The sequence below is a fragment of the Tasmannia lanceolata genome, unplaced genomic scaffold (assembly GCF_043159265.1).
Source record: "Tasmannia lanceolata isolate RefF3 unplaced genomic scaffold, GAP_Taslan_0.1 ptg000002l, whole genome shotgun sequence".
In the NCBI taxonomy this organism is placed as follows: Eukaryota; Viridiplantae; Streptophyta; class Magnoliopsida; order Canellales; family Winteraceae; genus Tasmannia; species Tasmannia lanceolata.
The window spans coordinates 27,230,328-27,251,566 of NW_027518679.1; the positions used below are offsets into that span (position 1 = coordinate 27,230,328).

Below are 21,239 nucleotides of genomic sequence, written 5' to 3' on the forward strand. Positions count from 1 at the left end.
CTGAGCCTAAAAGTTTTGTTGCCATGATGGGCAAAGATAAGGCCAGTACTTCTTCAGAATGGTGGTTAGATACAGGTGCGACTTGTCATATTTGCAATTCAAAGAAACTTCTCAATGATGTTACCAAAGTAAATGAGACTGCTACAGTGGCTAGTGGAGCAGATGTAGATGTCACTCACACTGGTACTGCGAACTTGACCATTTCTTCAGGTAAAATACTAACTTTAAAAGCTGTTAAAGTAGTTCATACTATTCAAAAGAATTTGATTTCCGTTAGTTTGCTTGATAATGCTGGTATGTGCACTTCATTTTTTAGTGGTAGAGTAAACTTAACTGTTAACTCATAGTATTTTGGTTGTGCCTTCTTAATCAATGGTATGTATAGATTGAGTTTAGCAAATGAGACTATTAATCAGGTTAGTTCACCACTTGTTGATCCTAAGTTGTTACACAACCGATTGGGACATGTGAACTATCGGAAAATGGTCCAACTTGCTAAAACTTATAATATCCCATTAGATATGTTAATTAAGTTTGACAGGTATGAGGTTTGTGCTCAAACTAAGATTACTAGAAAACCTTTTAGCCAGGTTTCTAGGAACACACAACTTCTTGAGCTGATACATTCTGATCTCTGTGATTTTAAAAGTTTCACCACTAGAGGTGGTCAGAAGTATTTAATCACCTTTATCGACGATATGTCAAGATATTGTCATATTTATTTGTTAAAATCAAAGGATGAAGCTTTTGATAAGTTTAAAGTTTTCAAGAATCGAGTTGAATTACAACTGAACATGAAAATTAAGAGATTTAGGAGTGATAGAGGAGGAGAATACACAACGACAGGGTTCAAGGACTACTGTGCCTCTCAGGGCGTAATCCTTGAAACTACTGCTTCTTACTCACCTCAATCTAATGGCATAGCTGAACGTAAGAACATGACGTTAACAGAAATGTTAAACTTTATGTTATTGACAGCTGGCATGCCTAGTTGTTATTGGGGAGAAGCTGTCTTGACTGCAAATCACATCCTGAATAGAATGCCAAACTCAAAATGCTCCTCCACTCCTTATGAGTTATGGCATAAGCATTCCTGTAGATATGACACTCTTAAGACTTGGGGATGTATTGCTTATGTTAGGATACCAGACCCTAGGAGACCTAAAGTGGGAACTAGAACAAACACTTGTGTTTATCTAGAAGGTGCAGAAGATAGTGCTGCTGATCGGTTTTTGGATTTATCAACCCATATGATTATAGAATCTCGAGATGCAGTTTTCTTTGAGAATAAATTTCTCAAAGATCAGAGTTTGACCATACCAGGCAATACAGACTTGTTGGTTGAGTCTGAACTAGTTACTTCTGACACTAGTCCAAATCTGATTTCTAAATCAGCTCCTGTAAGAGTTTCTACAAGAGCTAGAGTACCCAAAACTTTTGGTGAGGATTTTATTACCTACCATTTAGAGAATGATCCATCATCCTATAAGGAAGCGATGCGATCTATGGACTCTTTGTTGTGGGTAGAAGCCATTGATAATTAAATGAGCTTTCTGTTGTAAAATCTAACCTGACAGCTAGTCGATTTGCCAAAAGGGGCTAAAACTGTGGGTTGCAGGTGGATTTTGAAGAAGAAACTTAATCCTGACGGATCAATAGCTCAATATAAAGCACGTTTAGTAGCTAAAGGTTATACTCTAGTGCGTGGGATAAACTACTTTGATGTGGACTCACCGGTCTGTCATTTGGCTACGATAAGAATTATTCTTGCCCCGACATCCATTGAGCATTTTGTTGTGCATCAAATAGATGTAAAGACATGTTTCTCCATGGAGAACTGTCAGAGGAAATCTACATGAATCAACCTGAAGGGTTTATCATGAAAGATTTTGAAAATAAAGTTTGTAAATTAAACAAATCTTTATATGGTCTTAAACAAGCGCCTAAATTATGGCATTAAAAATTTGACAAAGTAGTAAAGAGCCTTAGGTTTCTGACAAGTTACTCAGATAAATGCCTTTATTATCATTCTATGTCGAATAAGGTCGCAATTATTTGCTTGTATGTAGATGACATGCTGATTATTGGTTCCGATCTCTCTGTAGTGAGTGACGTGAAACTAACATTAGGTAAAGAATTCGACATGAAAGACCTGGGTGTTGTTGACACCATTCTTGGTATGAAAGTAAGTTTTGACAGGCAAGGAATTTCCCTTAGCCAGGCCCATTATATTGAAAAACTACTTTCTATATGGGGATTCAGTGAGTGCAAACCGATTGAGACACCATTTGATTATATCAAGAAACTGATCTCTAATGAAGGAGATAGTGTGAATTAGTTAGATTATTCTAGATTGATTGGTAGTCTCATGTATGCTATGAGTTGCACTAGGCCAGACATAGCCTTTACAGTTGGCATGCTGAGTCGTTTTACTAGTAATCCTGGCCATGATCATTGGGATGCTCTTATGAGGTTGATGAGATACCTTAAGGGTACTCAAGATTATGCTCTTTGTTATGGTGGCCATCCTCCTGTCCTGGAAGGTTATTCTGATGCATCATGGGGCTCAGAATTAAGAGGCAGTAAGTCTACCAGTGGTTATGTGTTTACCCTGTGTGGAGCTGCTGTTGCGTGGAAGTCGAAGAGACAGACTTGCATTGCGCTGTCATCTATGGAATCAGAACTTTATGCTCTTGCTTCAGCTGCAAATGAAGCAGAGTGGATAAAGAATCTGATTATGGACCTTCCACTAACTCGGTTAAAGATTAATTCCTTAAGTGTGTTATGTGATAATCAAGCTACAATAACGATTGTGAAGAACTCACTCTTTAATAGTAAGAGGAGACATCTTAGGCTGAAACATGCCGTGCTGAATTATCTCATTGAACACGGGACTATCACTTTGATTGATGTGAGATCGAATGATAATATGGCCGATGCTCTCACAAAAGGATTGAAAAAGGATCAAATATTCAAAACTGGAAGGGAGATGGGATTAAAGTCTGTATAGAAATGACTTAATCTCTATTATCCATGTTAGTTTGAATATTTGAATCTTCCTCTTATGGCCCAGATAAGCACTTAATATGTTTTCTTTGATGTTTAGAGTTGTTGTATGTCATTCCATACATAGATGACATGCCCTTGTTTGAGTACGTTTGTACATTCCATACATAGATGATATAACTTAACTCAAATTTGGTTATCCCTTTTGGGAAGGGTTGGACATTCCATACATAGATGATTCAGCTTAACTCAAATTTGGATAAGATGACTGTAACATTCAAGTGAAACATGAAATGGTTCTTTGCAAAAGAAACTAGCTTGGCTTTGTTCTTTATTGAAACTTGACAATAATGAATAGTTATTTGCAAAAGAAGTTGTTTAGGTCTTGTTATTTATTGAAACTTGACAATGATGCTTACGGTGAGAGTGATACTGATACTTTTCAGCCATTTTGTATTGTTCTAATTTCTTCTTTGGGTAGAACTATATACTTTCGTAGATTATGGAGTTGTACTAAGTTCTTCTTTAGGTAGAACTAGATACTTTCTTGTTTACACTTTTTGTTGGATTTATTTTCATGAAATCCATTTTTGGTAATTCACAGGAATTGGCGAAAAAGGAGGAGCTTGTCTTGATTTGGACTTTGATGAGGATGACTTACTTGATGAGTAAATCTTCTAAAGTCACGAAGACTATGCTTTCATGTCAGTATGTATAGAGTTTATTTTTTGTGGAACTTTATTTTGGATCTCGATGAGAATCATACCCCATGAATGAATTCATCTAAGATCAATGGGGTTCACTTATATGTGCAACTACCTTTTGGTTGAGTTTAGATTGTATCTAAAACTCTTTGTTAATCATAAAAGTATTCGTGTTTTCAGATGGATTACAAATCTTTATGATATGGTGATGTGGATGATTCAATATTTTGTTTGAACATCACACTATCTATCTATTCAGTGATGTTATATGTAGAACATAGGAGGAGATTGTTAGATATGTTCTAATATATAAGCTAAATAGATAATCGACTAGGTGTTGTGGGCCCACATGGGCTGGAGCCCATTAGCCTCTAAACCCATATTTAAACTCTTAAATAGGGACTGGGGGCAGCTGTCATTCTATTCCAAACTAGATAGAATTGAGAGCAATGCTTCAAGTCTCTCTCTCTTCCCACCGCCTCAACACTTATTGCTCAACTTCTCATCCTTCTCATCCTTATCTACAGGTTTACGGGAGAATTTTGATAACATACACTCAAAGCTCTATATTGATTAAGTTTTAAATTCGATATTTGAGTAATGATAGATGCAAGGGTCCTCTTTATGCAAGGGCTAAAGAAGGGTTCTTGCATCCATGGTTTAAAATACCGGTTTCGGTCCCTGGAAAACCGAAATTTCGGACAAAATTTGGTAAGAAATTAAAAAGAGTATTTAATTAATTCCGAAATTTTGTAACAATTTTTTTTATAAAAAAAAATGTCCCAAAAAGAAATTTTGGACCGAAATTCCAAAATTTCGGTCGAAATTTGGTATTTAGCGAAAATGTGATTTCGGGAAATTTCTCCCCACCGAAATATGAAATGTTGAAATTTAAAACCATGCTTGCATCTATCAACATTAACATTTCATAGTCATATAATTCCAAACTTTTGTTTTTATAATATTTAACATGTGAGGCGATACGTTTATCGTGACGTTGTTCGATTGAACGATCTCAAGAAGCTCATCGATTGCATTTCTATACAGGTATTGGGAGATTATGAATAAAGGACATATATTAATGATATTGATGAAGACTCTAGAAATGTGTTATCTATTTGAATCTATGTGTGTGCAGCCCTACACTGTCAACCATGCCAAAATAGTATTCTTGAATCAAAGGACAGATTCAACACCTTTCAAAGACACAAAAAACGTGGGGGGGGGGCTCACTTGTAACAGGAATCTCCATGAGCCATACCATTTTTGTTCCCTCTCCTGCAAGGTCAGATTAATATGTTATTGGATTGGTGAATGATAAATTTCTTTTTTCTTTTTATGACTATGTATAACTATTATTAGCTTGAATTTGATGGTTACAAACTTAAGCATGGTTCATGAGTTTAATTAGGGAGGGCTCATTAGATGGTCTACCTTTTTGACAAAATGATATCGCTACGAACAGCTGTCCAAAGTGCAATGACGGGTAAAATCGGACTCGGATAGGATTGTGCGTGCCGGGCTTGGTCCGATGATCTCCACCGTCTATCTAGTGGGCCCTAAAGTGCATCTGCTAATGCACAAAAAAATATCCTAATTAGATGATAATGACCATTAGGTTATTAATCTTTTGCAAAATTTAAATGGACTGTTGGCCTCTACCTTAATGATTAGAGAGGGCCCATTAGATGGTCTATCCATATCATCCAAAAAATTAACGTCGATGGGATACTAGCAGTGTCGAGTAATCCCTGCCATACACGTAGCAGAGACACATACCCACATCTGCTGACAAATGCACACCCTATTTTATAGTCACAATATTGATCGCTATAACCCGCATGGATAATTTTCATATTCTTTTTTAATGTCATTAGGGAAATGTTATCAGCACTACTGTATTTTGATGATCGCACTCCTCACTTTATTAAAAGTACGGTATGGCCCGCACCATAGGATGATCCAAACCGTCCATTAGATGGGCCACAGCCTAAATAGGTTGTGGCTAAAAAATCATTTCCATAGGTTGATCCTATCGCTCCGATCTATAGGGGGTTAGTATCAATCCTCTAACATTCAGATCGGAGGGTTAGTTAAGGGCCTTAAGGCTAATCTTTCTAATGGCTGATGTCTGTTCTTAATGGAGATGATAAACAAGCTTTCCATGTATTAATTCTCTTTGGTTTTCTTCAAAAAGGGAGCATATTTACAGAATGTTTATCAAAACATTACAACTAATTTATAAATTATTTTCATTCTAAGGAAAAAGCTAATTTAAATTATCCTAAAGAGAAGATTAAATAAGAAAGGCACTTGAAAAATTTACTCACTGCTATTTGGAACAAAACTGGTATTAGATTTTGGGTGGCACCAATCTCTCTTCTTCTATGATACAACACCTAAAAGAGCAGGTCCTGATGAGTTCCCACCATCCGGATAGCTGGTAGAAGCAAGCTGCATGAACCCAACAGAGAGGCTTAGCTCATTGCATTTTGTTAGAAGGTGTATATGTTGTGCCTAAGGGCATTTTGGTCATTGAACTTGTTCTCTTTATATAAATACATGAGTGCATCAAATATCTTTATATAAATAACACATTTTATTCACATATCTTCTAATTTCAATATAACAAGTTTATTGCATGAAATATGGAATATCAGTGTTCAAAATACGGATGTAGGCCAAAGCAAATCAGTCGACTCAGCACGATGCGATCGAGTACTTGATTGACACAGTGGGTCCTCGGGTTGACCATAACTCAGAGAGTTAAGGAGTTTTGATTGATTTTGTAGGGCAAACGTGGATTTGGTAAAAAAGGGGCAAAGGTAAATGGGAGTTGACTCGGGTGAGTTGATGACGACAAGTTGAACATTCTAACCAAGTTTAGAGAATAATCAGGACGCAAATTGAAAATTACCAATATTCAAAAATTTGGAGAACAATTTCCGAAACGGTACCAAGCCAATTCTTATCAAGTTTTCATGGTGAAAAAAAGAGAAAGATTTTCAACTGTATTTCACAGAATTATGTGATATGTAAAGCAACGAATCCAAATCCACACATATCATTGCCAGTTATCTTCTTGGTGGGATGACTAAAATCAAAATTCAATCCTTAACATCATCCAATATCAATACTGCAAGTCCAACCAAAGGTATCACACACAGTCTCAAGTAGATATAAATTTATTTGACAAGGTTTGGAAAAGACACCATAGATTGAAAAAATTGTGGAAAAGAACAAGAGAATCAAATACAAAAAAAGACGAGAGAATTTTCAAAATATTTAAACTGAAATGTCATTAATAGACCACTTCATGTTAGAAACCATGAAATATAGCATAACAATATTAGAAATTTCCGGAGGACTGGAAATCTTACCTCTTTATTGTAATTTTTTGACAAAAGGAACGGTTCTTGCTCTCGAATCCCCCCATTGTCTTCAAAAATCTCCAGTAAATCCTGCTAGGAAAACAGAAATGCTATGAATCTGCAAAGTTGGAAAGAACATCCACCTGAGACTGTTTAAATACCACCATGGCTTAAAGTATTGGAGTTCCAATACTCACCGGACACATAAATGTCTGATACATATGGTACGATATTAGCCAAGAGAAACATTGCCTTGGGCAATACAATATGCTTTTTCGGATGAGCAGTGTACCGGATGATATATACACTTGGTGTTTTGTATTGTTCAACTAGTCAGCATAGAATGTGCAATACGTCTTATAACAGCTGACATTTTAAATGGCACCACCTTTATGTACCCTTAAAAATTGTGAACTACTAAATATAATATCTCATATTTCAAGTCATTTTTATGGATTGAACTCTTTATAGAAGTTTGGTAGGAAAGCTGATATACTTGATTGTTACGAGACCCGACACTACCTTTGTTGTTAGCATGGTTAGTCAGTTCATGCACGCTCCGAGACAACCACATATGAATGCAGTGTACAGGATACTCAGATACCTAAGGAGTTCACCTGCAAAAGGTGTTATGTTTAGACCTTCTGACATTGTGGCGTACTCTAATGCAGATTGGGCTGGAAACAATTCAGATAGAAGATCAACCTCAGCTGTATGTACTTTTGTATGTGGAACTCTAGTTACGTGGAGGAGCACAAGAAACATAATGAGGCGACCATGTCAAGTGTTGAGACTGAGTACAAAGCTATGACCAGGTCAAGTGTTGAGGCTGAGTATGATGCGTGATAACCAGGCGGCCATTTATATTGCTAACAATTCAGTGTTTCATGAGAGAACAAAACACATTGAAGTTGCTTGGTACTTAATTAGGGAGTTGGTTATGAACAAGAAGATTGTAACGCCGCATGTGAAATCAGATGATCAATTGGGTGATGTATTTACTAAAGTTGTGGGTGTAGGACTTTTTCAATCATCGTATCAAGTTGGGCATGAACAATAACTATGCTCCAACTTGAGGGGGGGGGGGGGGGGGGTGGTGGTGAGGGGGTATGTTGGTCTTTTGCATTGTAATTAAGTTAGTATGTAAATGCTTACTTCTAACCCTAATGGAACAAATCTCTCTCTCTCTCTCTCTCTCTCTCTCTCTCTCTCACACACACACACACACACACACACACACACACACACACACACAAGCAACAGCTAGGTCAAGTGTTGACTCAGAATAAAGAGTTAAGGCACATGCTACATGTGAGTTGATGTGGTTACACACTTTATCGACCAACATTAGGGTTCATGTTGATATACATATCCCTCTTTATTGTGATAATTAAGCAGCTATTCACGTCACGCCTAACTCAGCATTCCATCATAGAATAAAGCATCAAGTCTAAGCCCGAAGTTCAGTTAGAAAGTTGGCCGATGTGTTTAAAAGCCATTGGGTCTTGTCATTTGTGAAAGGATTTTCTGCAGGCTGGGAATCAGGAATATGATCGTCCAAATTTGATGGGAGCCTAATTATGGTGTGTTGTGTTTAGTTTGTGAGGACAGTTTTAATATTTTACAATCTATCACTTACGAGAGGCATAAATTGTAATTATGTAGGAATCTCATGTAAAATGATAAATTCCATGAAGTGAGAGGGTGCAACCAACAACTCTCTCCTCCCTTCTCCCATCTACCGAACTCCATTTCTTCTCTCTTTAACCAGTTCTCCATCATAAATTATTACATTCTGAATTGGACAATAGTCAAGTAGTTCAAGTCTAGTTTATCAAAATCACTTAAACTACAAGGCCAACATAGATGTTTCAGACAAATTCTTTAACATGGTACATGAAGCCATGAACGAGCTGTTTTTCAGCCCTCAATGGTTCAATCTGAGAGAGAGAAAAAGAAATTTTTACTTTCTATTTCGTAAGTCAACAGAAGTCATACAGAAAATCTAAATAGTAATAATTAATTGCTTTGAAATATAGTGTGTTATGGTGAAAAGTGCAGAGATAGTTTATGCAAGATTTGCAGAAAAATTGCTAGAATTGATATGTTTCAGCATCAACACTCTACCTAGTGGGTTCTGGTATTGCCACACTAAAAAGTAAGGACTTCGACCCATGTCAGTTTGTCTTATGTAAAAGCATATCCAATAAGACAAGCTCAAACAGGTGGAAGTTTCTCAATTTATGGGTGGCAATACAGCGCACCCACCCCCCCACCCCCCACCCCAAAAAAAAAAAAAAAAAAAAAAAAACAAAAAACAAAAAACAAAAAAAAAAACAGAGAGGGCAGCCCAGTGCACGAGGCTCCCGCAATACAGGACCCCAAGAAAGAGTTAATTTAAATGGTTTTAAGAAAATGCTCTCTACCATTCCTGTCAAGTTTTCAAACTCAAGCAACTGCTCCACGATAGCTTCAAGAACTCCTCGGTTTTTTTGAAGCATCTCCTTCGCTCTGTCATATGCTGAATTATACATCTGTGGAAAAAGAAGAATTTATCAGAAAGGAAGTATCAAGTTACTCCATGCCGGAATTCTGCAGAAAGAGATATTATATCCAAGAAGGATGACTATTTTCACTGAGCAACATATATTGGAACCAAAAAGACATTTGATTAAGAGGAGAGAGTTCGTCCATATGAAGCAAAAAAATATGCATACCTTTTCAACATTTTCGGCCATCTCGTACTGATGGTTGTTCCCCATACTCAAGGTTGAGACCTATATCAAATAATATAAGCATATTTTTTTTTTTAAAAGGGACAAACTCATTGAATGCTGCCCAACATTCTGTTTAAGATAAATTCAAAAGTCATGGAGCTAGACAGAAGAGGGCTCAACTGCAAACGAAAGACAAGAAATCTACGTAATGCAGCACAAAAAAAGATTAGACTTCAACAAGAAAGATGTCAAGTTGAAAAAAAAATTGAACAACTCAATAAAAATCAAGTATCTAGCATTCAGTTGCATCTTGCAACTAGGCTCCCCTTTCAGTAGTAGCTGTTGAATATCTAGTAAGCTTTGTAAGTTCGCTATAAGCTTGTCAAATCAAGCACTCGTTTAACATTTAGAAGGCGGTGTCGTTTAATGACTTTTCAGGGTTCATCCAGGAGCCCTTCTTTCATTAATGTGAAGGCTATAGCTTTGACCATCTCTTGGGTGAAGGTTTTACCGTCCTTTATCTTTGTCTCAGCTTTTGACTTATGGCATGGATGGAAGGGCGTGCGTTCGGGGGGTGGACAGATTGTGTGTGTCAAACAAAGATGGGCTCTTCCTCCCGCTGGATCCCTCAAACTTAATTTTGATGGCTCAAGCTTGGGAAACCCTGGTCCGGCAGGAGTGGGTAGTCTTCTTAGAGATGAGTTTGGCGCACCGATTTGGGCTTTCTCCGGACCTCTAGGAATTACAGATTCTAATGAAGCTGAGGTCAGGGCGGTTCTTAAAATTAATTCCGCCTCCTCATTTCCCTACGGTGATAGTTGAGGGCGGTTCCCTTCATGTTATTAGATGGTTGAATGGCAATAGTAAGCCCCCTTGGCGCTTCTCCAGTTTCATCGATGAGATTTTGGAGCGTGTTGGGGAATCTGGGGTGCCTCTTTCATCCATGTGAAAAGATCGGCTAATTCAAAAGCCGATAGACTGTCTAGAGAAGGAGTGGCGAGATCTGAATTAGAAGTTTTTGATGTTTTACCGCCTTGAGTAGATTTGTAATTTTTAGCTTCAGTTTGTATTCTTCTTTTTTTCTTCTTATTCCGCTGACCTTCTCGGTCTGCTTTGTACTGTTTTATTCTTCATTAATTTATGATTTATTACCCTTAAAAAAATGGCTTTTCAGTGCCCATTCTCTGTTTATGTATGTTGCATTTCAAGGTTGAAATTTTTATTCTTTGAGTGACAAACACAACCTAAAACCATGTGTCTGTAAATGCGACAAAAAATGTGGCTTTCCAAGAGAAGATACATACAGCGTTATGACAGAAGTAAATTGCAGGACTGTCATCAGGCCCCCATCCATATTGAATCACCATCCGTGTTGCTATCTGTGTTAAATGACAATTGTGTTAGTGAGGCACAAAGGGGCACTCTTTGAATTCCCTTGTTTAAAATTCACATCAATGTTATTAGGTTAATGAAGCTTTCAGAAGTAGAAAGCACCGAATTATATCTACCTCCTGGGCTTGCTTGAGCTCAGACGAGGATAGAAAATTTTCCTCCCCAAAAGGAAGTAACAATTGAGCTGCAATATATGAACCAAAGCAAAATACAAGTTTTTTCTCAAGGTATGTCCGTGTTTCTACATTTCCATTAATAGAGCCTTCGTTCTTGGCCTTCGTAATCTTTGTGCATCCAATTCCCTGCAACATGTAAGTGTTGACAGTGCCATCATTTAACTCATCAACAAAATGCTTCACCATGGAAATAACAATAATAATTATGACTGGTTCTTACAAAAGTAGGATGCAAGACAACAACTCCAACACAGAGGCATGAAATTGCATAGCGTGTTTAAAGATCATAAATCATAAATATGTTACGGACATGTGAAAAACAATTACAACCAGGGTATAGATAGGGGTGGTAGGCTTTGAGAGGCAGGCAATGGGTGTCCACATTTCACAAAACATATCAAACAGTAGGGTTGATGAACTCTGAAACTAAATCTTGTATTAGTACATTTATCTTTGACCCTAATGCAATATTTTGTGTCATACAAACGTCCACCGTGTTCAATGCCATAAAGCTATAAAAGAGGAATAATACTACTACCATAACTTTATCGGTATTGTTCTAAATACTACTGCCATTGTAGACCTCTTTTATCTGTATCTGGTACATTTATCTTTGACCCTAATGCAATATTTTGTGTCATACAAACGTCCACCATGTTCAATGCCATAAAGATATAAAAGAGAAATATCTTTATTGTTCTAAATAGTACTACCATAACTTTATCTGTATTGTTCTAAATACTACTGCCATTGTAGAGCTCTTTTATCTGTATTGTTTGAAATACTACTACCATAACTTTACAATTACTACATGTTTTGAGTTTTACCCATCTTATTAGTAAATTTCTTAAATTTAAATAAAATATTGCATATACTTAACCATTTAAAATTTTCAAAATATTAATTGTTATAACCATATAATCATGTAAAAAAATTAAAATTTGAGAAATGGTTGAAATTTTTTTGCAAATCCATGAATCAGACTTTGGCCAGATCCGACACTAGATACCCATGTCAGATTCCGATGCTCGTACCCGTACTGATGCAACATAGATGTGAAGTATCTAATGCATACTAAGTACTAGTACCAGTGGATTGTCCTAATGAATAATGTCATAGTGACTTGACTATTTGAAGGAGGATCCAAGTCCCATAGGGATAACTACACAAAACATTTAGTATAGATAGAAGATCTATATTGGGGCGGTCCATATCATGCTTTCCCTAGAACCTCCAACTTGAGACTCGGGAGAGAATTCTGGCTATGCTTATCCCGGCACTGTTATGAGTATTGAAAGCAACTATAGGGCTCTCGCTATGCACACCGAGCTTCTCATACTTGGTTTTATGGTTGATTCTCTGCATGTGTTTATGAGCCCCCATGAATTAGTTCCAAGAATGGTTAGTTCTTTGAATATCTCCCGCGGGAGAGAGACTAGTGAAATAAAGCAGTACAGATAGAAGACATATATTGGAACGGACAATACCTTAGTGTCTGGTATTTTGGCAGCTCAAACAGATTTTCTATTATGTTTTCATTTATTTTGAGAAGTGCATTCTTCCGTATAAATATAACAAAAGGATTCAAATGTCTTATGCACTGAAGATGCATAATGTATCATTTGCATCTTTGCAAGGGCCTTAAGCTGTGTCCTCTCATTCTGAAACCACATTTCCTTTTATCGTATGTTAATGATCAAACAAAATATTAAGTACCCAAGAAAGACTGAAGCCAAACCATTTCATATGCAGGAAATAGTTTAATTGAGAAGTAGAAATCCCAAAATAATATATTGCAGGCATAATTTTCAAATGGAAAACTATTCAAACATGGAACGCGTTGATGTTACAAGCAATTAACTAATATATACAGGATTGTAACTTCTAAAATGCTATAGAAATTATGCTTTTGCAGATACGAGACAAAGACGATATGAATTTAAATTACCAAGGAGCTTAACAGGAACACAATTAAAACAAGAAATGACAATGACAAACCTCCCAAGCAGATGGCTCAAGCCATATATTATCAACAATATCAAAGTTTGGCAGAAGAAGGGCAATAAGACCGCGACCAGCCGCCCAAACAGCATGTGGAAATTTGGTCTCTCTTGTCCACTTGCAAATCATCAAAACCGTGTTACTTTCAACTCTTAAGTGGAAACAATCAAAGAACAAATATGCGGCATACGATAAAACCTAAAAAGAGAAACTATGCATGGCAGTATAAAAGGCATGAATTGAGCCAACCCGTGATAGCAAACAACTATAGTAAACCCTCAGCAATTTTTAAACCGGAGAAAAATTTAGAAGTTCTGATGCTAGGGATTGTCCAAAACAAGCAACTAGGCTGAGTTTAGCCCAAATTGAGATTTCTTGAACCGTGGAATGATATGATTTCATGTTAAAAGAAAAATAAAAGGAGCATATCTCAGTAAAAGAAACAAAGTTGTTGAGCATTTGACTGAGTCAGAATTTATGGTTCCCAACAAAAACTAAGCAAGTTGTGGTAATACTTACTAGGGCATCAATGCCCATCCAAAATAGGCAAAATGGCCAATTTCTTTTGTGCCACAATCTTTTGAACATTGAAAATGTATCTACTTGCTTGTTTGATATGTATTTAAAGGATTAGGTGCCTCTTTTGGAATTAATAAAATGTCAATTTTCAAAAAAAAAAATGTATCTACTAGTTTATGAAATAAATATTTCTTTTCAGAAGGAAAAATGTAATGAACCTTACTCTTAATATGACATGAGGAAGGTTAAGATGAAAGATAAATTGGTTAGTCTAGTTAGATGAAGGATTAAACCAGGAAAGCACCAACAACCCTATACAATTTTACGAGGTTTGCTCAAAGGCAGAAGGCGAAATATAGTAATATATAGTAATATATATATATATAAATTTGGAAAAGTTTTTCCAACGAAATTGAATTTGCCACCCAACCAAAATTATTTTTCCGGTACTATTTTGAGTTCTCTGCCCGTACAAAATTTGATTTGCACATAGGAGAAAACCGACTAATTTGGTTAAAATAGTTTGAGACACAAGAAATTTGAACCCCCCCCCCGCCGCGACTATATTGGGTTTCCCCCAATACAAACTCTAATTCGGGTACGGGAGAAAACCTACTAATCCGGAGATTACTTCTCTCGCTATCTTTTCTATTCTATGATTTTCTCCCAAAATCAAATATGTTTCTTCCACTATCCTATGGAGATAGAGAAGGTGAAGAGGGATTTTACTCTTTCCTATTATACATCATCCCTCCTCCAGATAAGTTGGTGTAATCATCAAAACATGGTAGTGCCAATATCAGTTCATCAATTTCTCTTCACACATTTCATCTCTCTCTCTCTCTCTCTCTCTCTTTCTCCCCCTACTAAATCGGAAACTAATTAGTGGGATTTAAGAGTCTCTCTCCCTACCAAATGGGCAACTAATTCGTGTGATTTAAGGCGATAAATTCTTTCCCTCTTTTCTTTCTATTGTAATCCATAAATATTTGGTGTAAAGCATTTATTTGTGGGACTTTATTCATTATTTTGGAATCGGTGTGGTAACTATGAGAGAGAGAGAGAGAGAGAGAGAGAGAGAGAGAGAGAGAGAGAGAGAGAGAGAGATTTGTCTATGGTGGACTCTTTTCATATCTCGCGAGTAGGGCTCACTATTTTACACCCATGAATGGGCCCACTCTCCACTCAAATTCATGTCTAAGATGACGCCCACCATTTTACACAATATTTTGGTAGCATGGATCCCTCCAAATACACTCAAACCATGCATCAGATGGGCCCAGTATTTTTTTATTTGTTGGTCAAACAATCTCTACCTATAACTTATGTAGGGTCGGCCCACTATCTTACCACAATTTTTATGATTGGGGCCCAATATTTTGCTAGTGTGTGTGTCTATATATATATATATATATTAAAGATTTTCTAGTCGGCCCCCTAGAGAAGGTTATCTACTCCTCCCTATTAAAGAATCGTTGGATCGATTCCCATCTAATCTCAGCCCTCCAAACTAAAAACCCAAATCATATTCACTTTTACTCATTCGATGGAAACTGTTTCTAGGGTTTTTGAAAAACCAACGAAAGCCACCCTCTCTCTCTCTCTCTCTCTCTCTCTCTCTCTCTCTGTGAGAAGAAACCCTAGAAAAATCCAGCAAAGCTTTTCTAATACTGGTTTCAAAACCCAACGACACCTCTCCACCCTCTCTCGCTCTCTCTTCACAACTGGTTTTGAAAAACCTAGCGAGGGTTTCTTCAACGGGTTTCAAAACCCAACGAGGAAGGAGGAGAAGAAAGCTCATGTCTCTCTCCACTTGGGCCTCTCAAAAGACCATCCCGAGCACTCCTTCGTCCCTCTCTGCCGGATTTTTCTCATTTCTAAGGTATGGTTTTTTTCCTCTCTTCGCCTCTTTTTTTTTTGCGTTCAATGCCTGAATGGGGTGATTTTAGGGGTTTGGAAGGCCATTTTTCTTTCTTTTTTTCAGCCATTTAAAGCTCTAAAAATTGGTTGAAAATTTTTGTTGTGGTTTTTGCAATGAAAATTTCAGCCATTTTTAGGGGTTTCTGCAATGGAGCTATTTTTTTGCATTCGTAGGCTGAATGGAGTGATTTTACTGGTTTTCAAGGCCATTTTTCTTCCTTTTTCAGCTATTTAAAGCTCTTAAAAATGGATATTCTGGTTTTTTCTATGAAATTTTCAGTCATTTTTAGGGGTTTTTGCGATTGAGCTATTTTTTTTTTGCATTCGTAGCCTGAATGGGGTGATTTTACTGGTTTGCAAGGTTTAATGGCGTGATTTTAGTGGTTTTCAAGGCTATTTTTCTTCCTTTTTGAGCCATTTAAAGCTCATAAAAATGGCTGTTCAGGTTCTGTGAACTAAAGTTTTCAACCATTTTTAGGGGTTTTTGCAATGGAGCTAACTTTTTGCATTCGTAGCCTGAATGGGGTGATTTTGGTGGTTTGTAAGGCCATTTTCTGCCTTTTTCAGCCATTTAAAGCTCATAAAAAATGGCTGAAATTTTCAGACCCTCTCTCTTGTTGAAAAATGGCTGAAAAAGGCCATTTTCTGCCTTTTTCAGACCCTCTCTCTCGCTATGTCTATCTCGCTCTCTCAAACACAAATAGATTCTAGGGTTTTCAGAAACCCTAGAGAATCGATCATCTCCACCCTCGAGGGGGTTTTCTTCAATTGGGCTGCTCTCTCTCTGTGTAAGTTTCTTCAGACTATTTAGGTACCTTCAGACTATTTTCTGCAAAAATGGTTGAGAAAAACTCATTTAAATGCTGTATTAGGAATTGTGGGGCTATTTTCCATTCAAAAATGCTTGAAAAATACTCATTTAAAGCCCATTTAATGCCTGTATAAATGGGTGGATATTTTTTTCCTGGTTATGGCATTGGATTTTTTAGCCATTTTAGGCATTGTTGGGCTATTTTGTGCAAAAAAAGTTGAAAACAACTCATTTAAAGCCTGTATAAATGGCTGGAATTTATTTTTCCTGGTTATGGCATTGGATTTTTTTAATGGAATTTTTTTTTCTGGTAATGGCATTGGATTTTTTACCTTCAGCTTGTAAAAAGGGAACTTGTGTGGTGTTCTTTCGTGCCCTGTAGTATCAGTATTGCCTATCAATGCTTTACTGAATGCTTGTTTCAGTTCTCAGTTGCACTTGAATTATGCACATTCTAGATGCATTGTGTCTGTTCAGTTTATAGTTTCTTTACTTGGCTTATGTTGGTTTTTGGTGTGAAGGTTATTTCAACAACGCCTATTGTCGATCATTTTCCTATATCATTAATTTGCTTTATTAAATTTCTAGTTTACTCTATCTGATTATAAAGATTCTGAAATGTCCTTTGATTGTGGTTTCTCTTATTAGAAGGGACTACTTGATGGATAGTAACTTTGAGCAAATTGTTGGGCTATCAATTGATGACATTGATGCTAATAGGTTACTTTTTGATGAGGAGGGGGAAGCTTTTGGTTTAATAAACAATGAATCTGTCGGCAATGAGTTACTTTTGGATGAGGAAAGGGGAAATCCAAATGATGATGACTTACTTTCTATGGTCAACGAGGAGAATTGTAGTGGTAACACTAGTGAAGATGATGGTGAGAGTCATGTATATAAGGAACCCTTTCTTAACCAGGAGTTTGAAAGTGTAGAAGCTGCGAATGAGTTTTATAATCTTTATGGGTTGGCCATTGGTTTTGGTATAAGGAAATCCAAGACCGAAAAGTCGAAGGCAAATCATGAAATCATAATGAGGAGATATGTTTGTGCTAGAGAGGGGTTCAAAAATACTAAAGATAAGAGGCAAGTCGGAAAAGAAGTGAAGTTGCATCGAAGTGTAAGAGATGGTTGTGGAGCGAAGTTGGAGATTAGAAATAAAAATAAGATGTGGATTATGTCTAAATTTGAAGCCAAACATTGTCATGAACTCACCTCTCCTGGCAAAAGACAAATGCATCGTTCACAGAATAACTTCGTTAAGAATGTGGTCGCCAAAAATTTGATAGACACTCTTAGTGGACATGTGGTTCAATCTTCTAAAATTGCTAGGTTTCTTACTTCCACATCTAAAGCTAGTGCTGTCACAGCACATCAAGTTGTGTCCCATGTGAGAGTACGCAGGCAGAATAATATGGGGAAAGAAGCATTCCTAGTAGTCCAACAGTTCCATCAGAGACGAGTAGAAGACCCAAATTTCTATTTTGCCATGGAGATAGATAAGAAGGGGAATTTGCGATCCATGTTTTGGGCCGATTCACGGGCTATGAATGCTTACTTGACCTTCTCTGATGTCATAGTGTTTGATGTGACCTATAGGACGAATAGGTTTCAGATGCCTTTCGCACCATTTACTGGAGTTAACCATCATAGGCAATCTACTTTATTCGGATGTGCGTTGTTAGCAGATGAGAGATAGAAGACATTTACATGGTTATTTGAGCAATGGTTAAAATGCCTGTTTGGTAAAGCTCCTGGTTGTATTATCACAGACATGGATATTGCTATGAGAAATGCTATCAGAACCGTTTTTCCAAACACACGTCATAGGTTTTGCTCGTGGCACATACAGAGGCACCTAGTTGAGCATATTGCACACATGCGAGATTCTGATAGTGAGTTCAGTAAGGATTAAATAGGTGGTATTTCAAGAAAAACATACACGAATGTGAGGAAGAATGGGGAAAATTTGAGCAGAAATATGGGATTGAAGAAAACAGTTGGCTATGTAACATGTGGCAGCTACGGAGTCATTGGGTGCCAGCTTATTTTAGAGACACTTTCACTGCTGGCATGTCATCCAGTTCACGTAGCGAAAGTATCAACTCATTCTTTGATGAATTTGTTAACCATAGCAGTACTCTACAAGAATTCATCGAACAATATGATAAGGTACTTGAAGATCCTCGAAAAAAAGAAGCTGAAGAAGATTTCAGGACAAAATCTTCAAATGCAATATTATTGTCTTCAAGGAACAAATTGGAAGCACAAGCTGGCAAATGTTATACAAGGTTAATGTTTACGCTATTCCAGATAGAGATGAAGGATAGCAATGATTGTTGGTTTGACTTATTAGGTGAGAATGGCAAAGTGACAGAATACAGTGTAGGATTGAGTGATGAGGAGACTTGGAGATGGTGCAAGGTTGTCTTTGAAGATGCTGAAGAAGGTGTGATGGCTACTTGTGAGTGTGCCAAGTTCGAGATGGAAGGGATTTTATGCGCACATCCTTCGCATAATGTCCCTGAGGCGTTTAAGTAGCATTCCCGAGCGATATATATTGAGTAGATGGACAATTGAGGCAAGATTTGTTTTCGATGGTGGGGTGTCTACGGCCGAAGAAGATAATGATGAGATGACACCTCTTCATAAATGGTTCCTAATTTCGCATAATCACCATCCGCAATCCATTCATTAAGAGTTTCATCTATCTTCTTGAACAAGCTCTTCGGACATTGATGATCATCTAAATATCTTTGATACTTTGAAATTAGGAACTATTTATGAAGAGGTGTCATCTCATCATTATCTTCTTCGGCCGTAGACACCCTACCATCGAAAACAAATCTTGCCTCAATTGTCCATCTACTCAATATATATCGCTCGGGAATGCTACTTAAACGCCTCAGGGACATTATGCGAAGGATGTGCTTGCATAAAATCCCCTCCATCTCGAACTTGGCACACTCACAAGTAGCCATCACACCTTCTTCGGCATCTTCAAAGACAACCTTGCACCATCTCCAAGTCTCCTTATCACTCAATCCTACACTGTATTCTGTCACTTTGCCATTCTCACCTAATAAGTAAAACTAACAATCATTGCTATCCTTCATCTCTATCTGGAATAGCGTAAACATTAACCTTGTATAACATTTGCCAGCTTGTGCTTCCAATTTGTTCCTTGAAGATAATAATATTGCGTTTGAAGATTTTGTCCTGAAATCTTCTTCAACTTCTTTTTCTCGACGATCTTCAAGTGCCTTATCATATTGTTCGATGAATTCTTGTAGAGTAGTGCTATGGTTAACAAATCCATCAAAGAATGAGTTGATACTTTCGCTACGTGAACTGGATGACATGCCAGCAGTGAAACTGTCCCTAAAATAAGCTGGCACCCAATGACTCCGTAGCTGCCACATGTTACATAGCCAACTGTTTTCTTCAATCCCATATTTCTGCTCAAATTTTCCCCATTCTTCCTCACATTCGTGTATGTTTTTCTTGAAATACCACCTATTTAATCTTTACTGAACTCACTATCAGAATCTCGCATGTGTGCAATATGCTCAACTAGGTGCCTCTGTATGTGCCACGAGCAAAACCTATGACGTGTGTTTGGAAAAACGGTTCTGATAGCATTTCTCATAGCAATGTCCATGTCTGTGATAATGCAACCAAGAGCTTTACCAAACATGCATTGTAACCATTGCTCAAATAACCATGTAAATGTCTCCTCTCTCTCATCTGCTAACAACGCACATCCGAATAAGGTAGATTGCCTATGATGGTTAACTCCAGTAAATGGTGCGAAAGGCATCTGAAACCTATTCGTCCTATAGGTCACATCAAACACAATGACATCAGAGAAGGCCAAGTAAGCATTCCTAGCCCATGAATCGGCCCAAAACATGGATCGCAAATTCCCCTTATCTATCTCCATGGCAAAATAGAAATTTGGGTCTTCTGCTCGTCTCTGATGGAACTGTTGGACTACTAGGAATGCTTCTTTCCCCATATTGTTCTGCCTGCGTACTCTCACATGGGACACAACTTGATGTGCTGTGACAGCACTAGCTTTAGATGTGGAAGTAAGAAACCTAGCAATTTTAGAAGATTAAACCCCGTGTCCACTAAGAGTGTCTACCAAATTTTTGGCGACCACATTCTTAACGAAGTTATTCTGTGAACGATGCATTTGTCTTTTGCCAGGAGAGGTGAGTTCATGACAATGTTTGGCTTCAAATTTAGACACAACCCACTTCTTATTTTTATTTCTAATCTCCAACTTCGTTCCACAACCATCTCTTACACTTCGATGCAACTTCACTTCTTTTCCGACTTGCCTCTTATCTTTAGTATTTTTGAACCCCTCTCTAGCACAAACAAATCTCCTCATTATAATTTCATGATTTGCCTTCGACTTTTCGGTCTTGGATTTCCTTATACCAAAACCAGTGGCTAACCCATAAAGATTATAAAACTCATACGCAGCTTCTACAGTTTCAAACTCCTAGTTAAGAAAGGGTTCCTTATATACATGACTCTCACCATCATCTTCACTAGTGTTACCACTAGAATCCTCCTCGTTGACCATAGAAAGTAAGGCATCATCATTTGGA

General features: G+C 37.3%; 1 protein-coding gene across 4 annotated transcripts in view; it reads right to left on the minus strand.

Annotated features, from left to right (window-relative positions):
* Positions 1-4,645: 4,645 nt before the first annotated feature.
* Positions 4,646-21,239, minus strand: part of EMB2458 (FtsH extracellular protease family) — a 45,221-nt gene continuing 28,627 nt past the window's right edge. Inside the window, exons 13-21 of one of the 4 annotated variants that reach the window (XR_013236013.1) lie at positions 13,365-13,484; positions 11,307-11,492; positions 11,103-11,177; positions 9,799-9,858; positions 9,508-9,615; positions 7,091-7,171; positions 6,041-6,164; positions 5,145-5,280; positions 4,646-4,988 (exon numbers count right to left, since the gene is read on the minus strand). Coding sequence is in view for 1 of the 4 variants with exons in the window: in XM_077359876.1 (XP_077215991.1) it covers positions 6,096-6,164; positions 7,091-7,171; positions 9,508-9,615; positions 9,799-9,858; positions 11,103-11,177; positions 11,307-11,492; positions 13,365-13,484 (699 nt within the window). In the remaining 3 variants the exon portion in view is untranslated. Of the gene's footprint in view, positions 4,989-5,144; positions 5,284-5,857; positions 6,165-7,090; positions 7,172-9,507; positions 9,616-9,798; positions 9,859-11,102; positions 11,178-11,306; positions 11,493-13,364; positions 13,485-21,239 lie in introns of those variants that run through there. The other 3 variants (XR_013236026.1, XR_013236036.1, XM_077359876.1) reach the window with 3 other exon arrangements.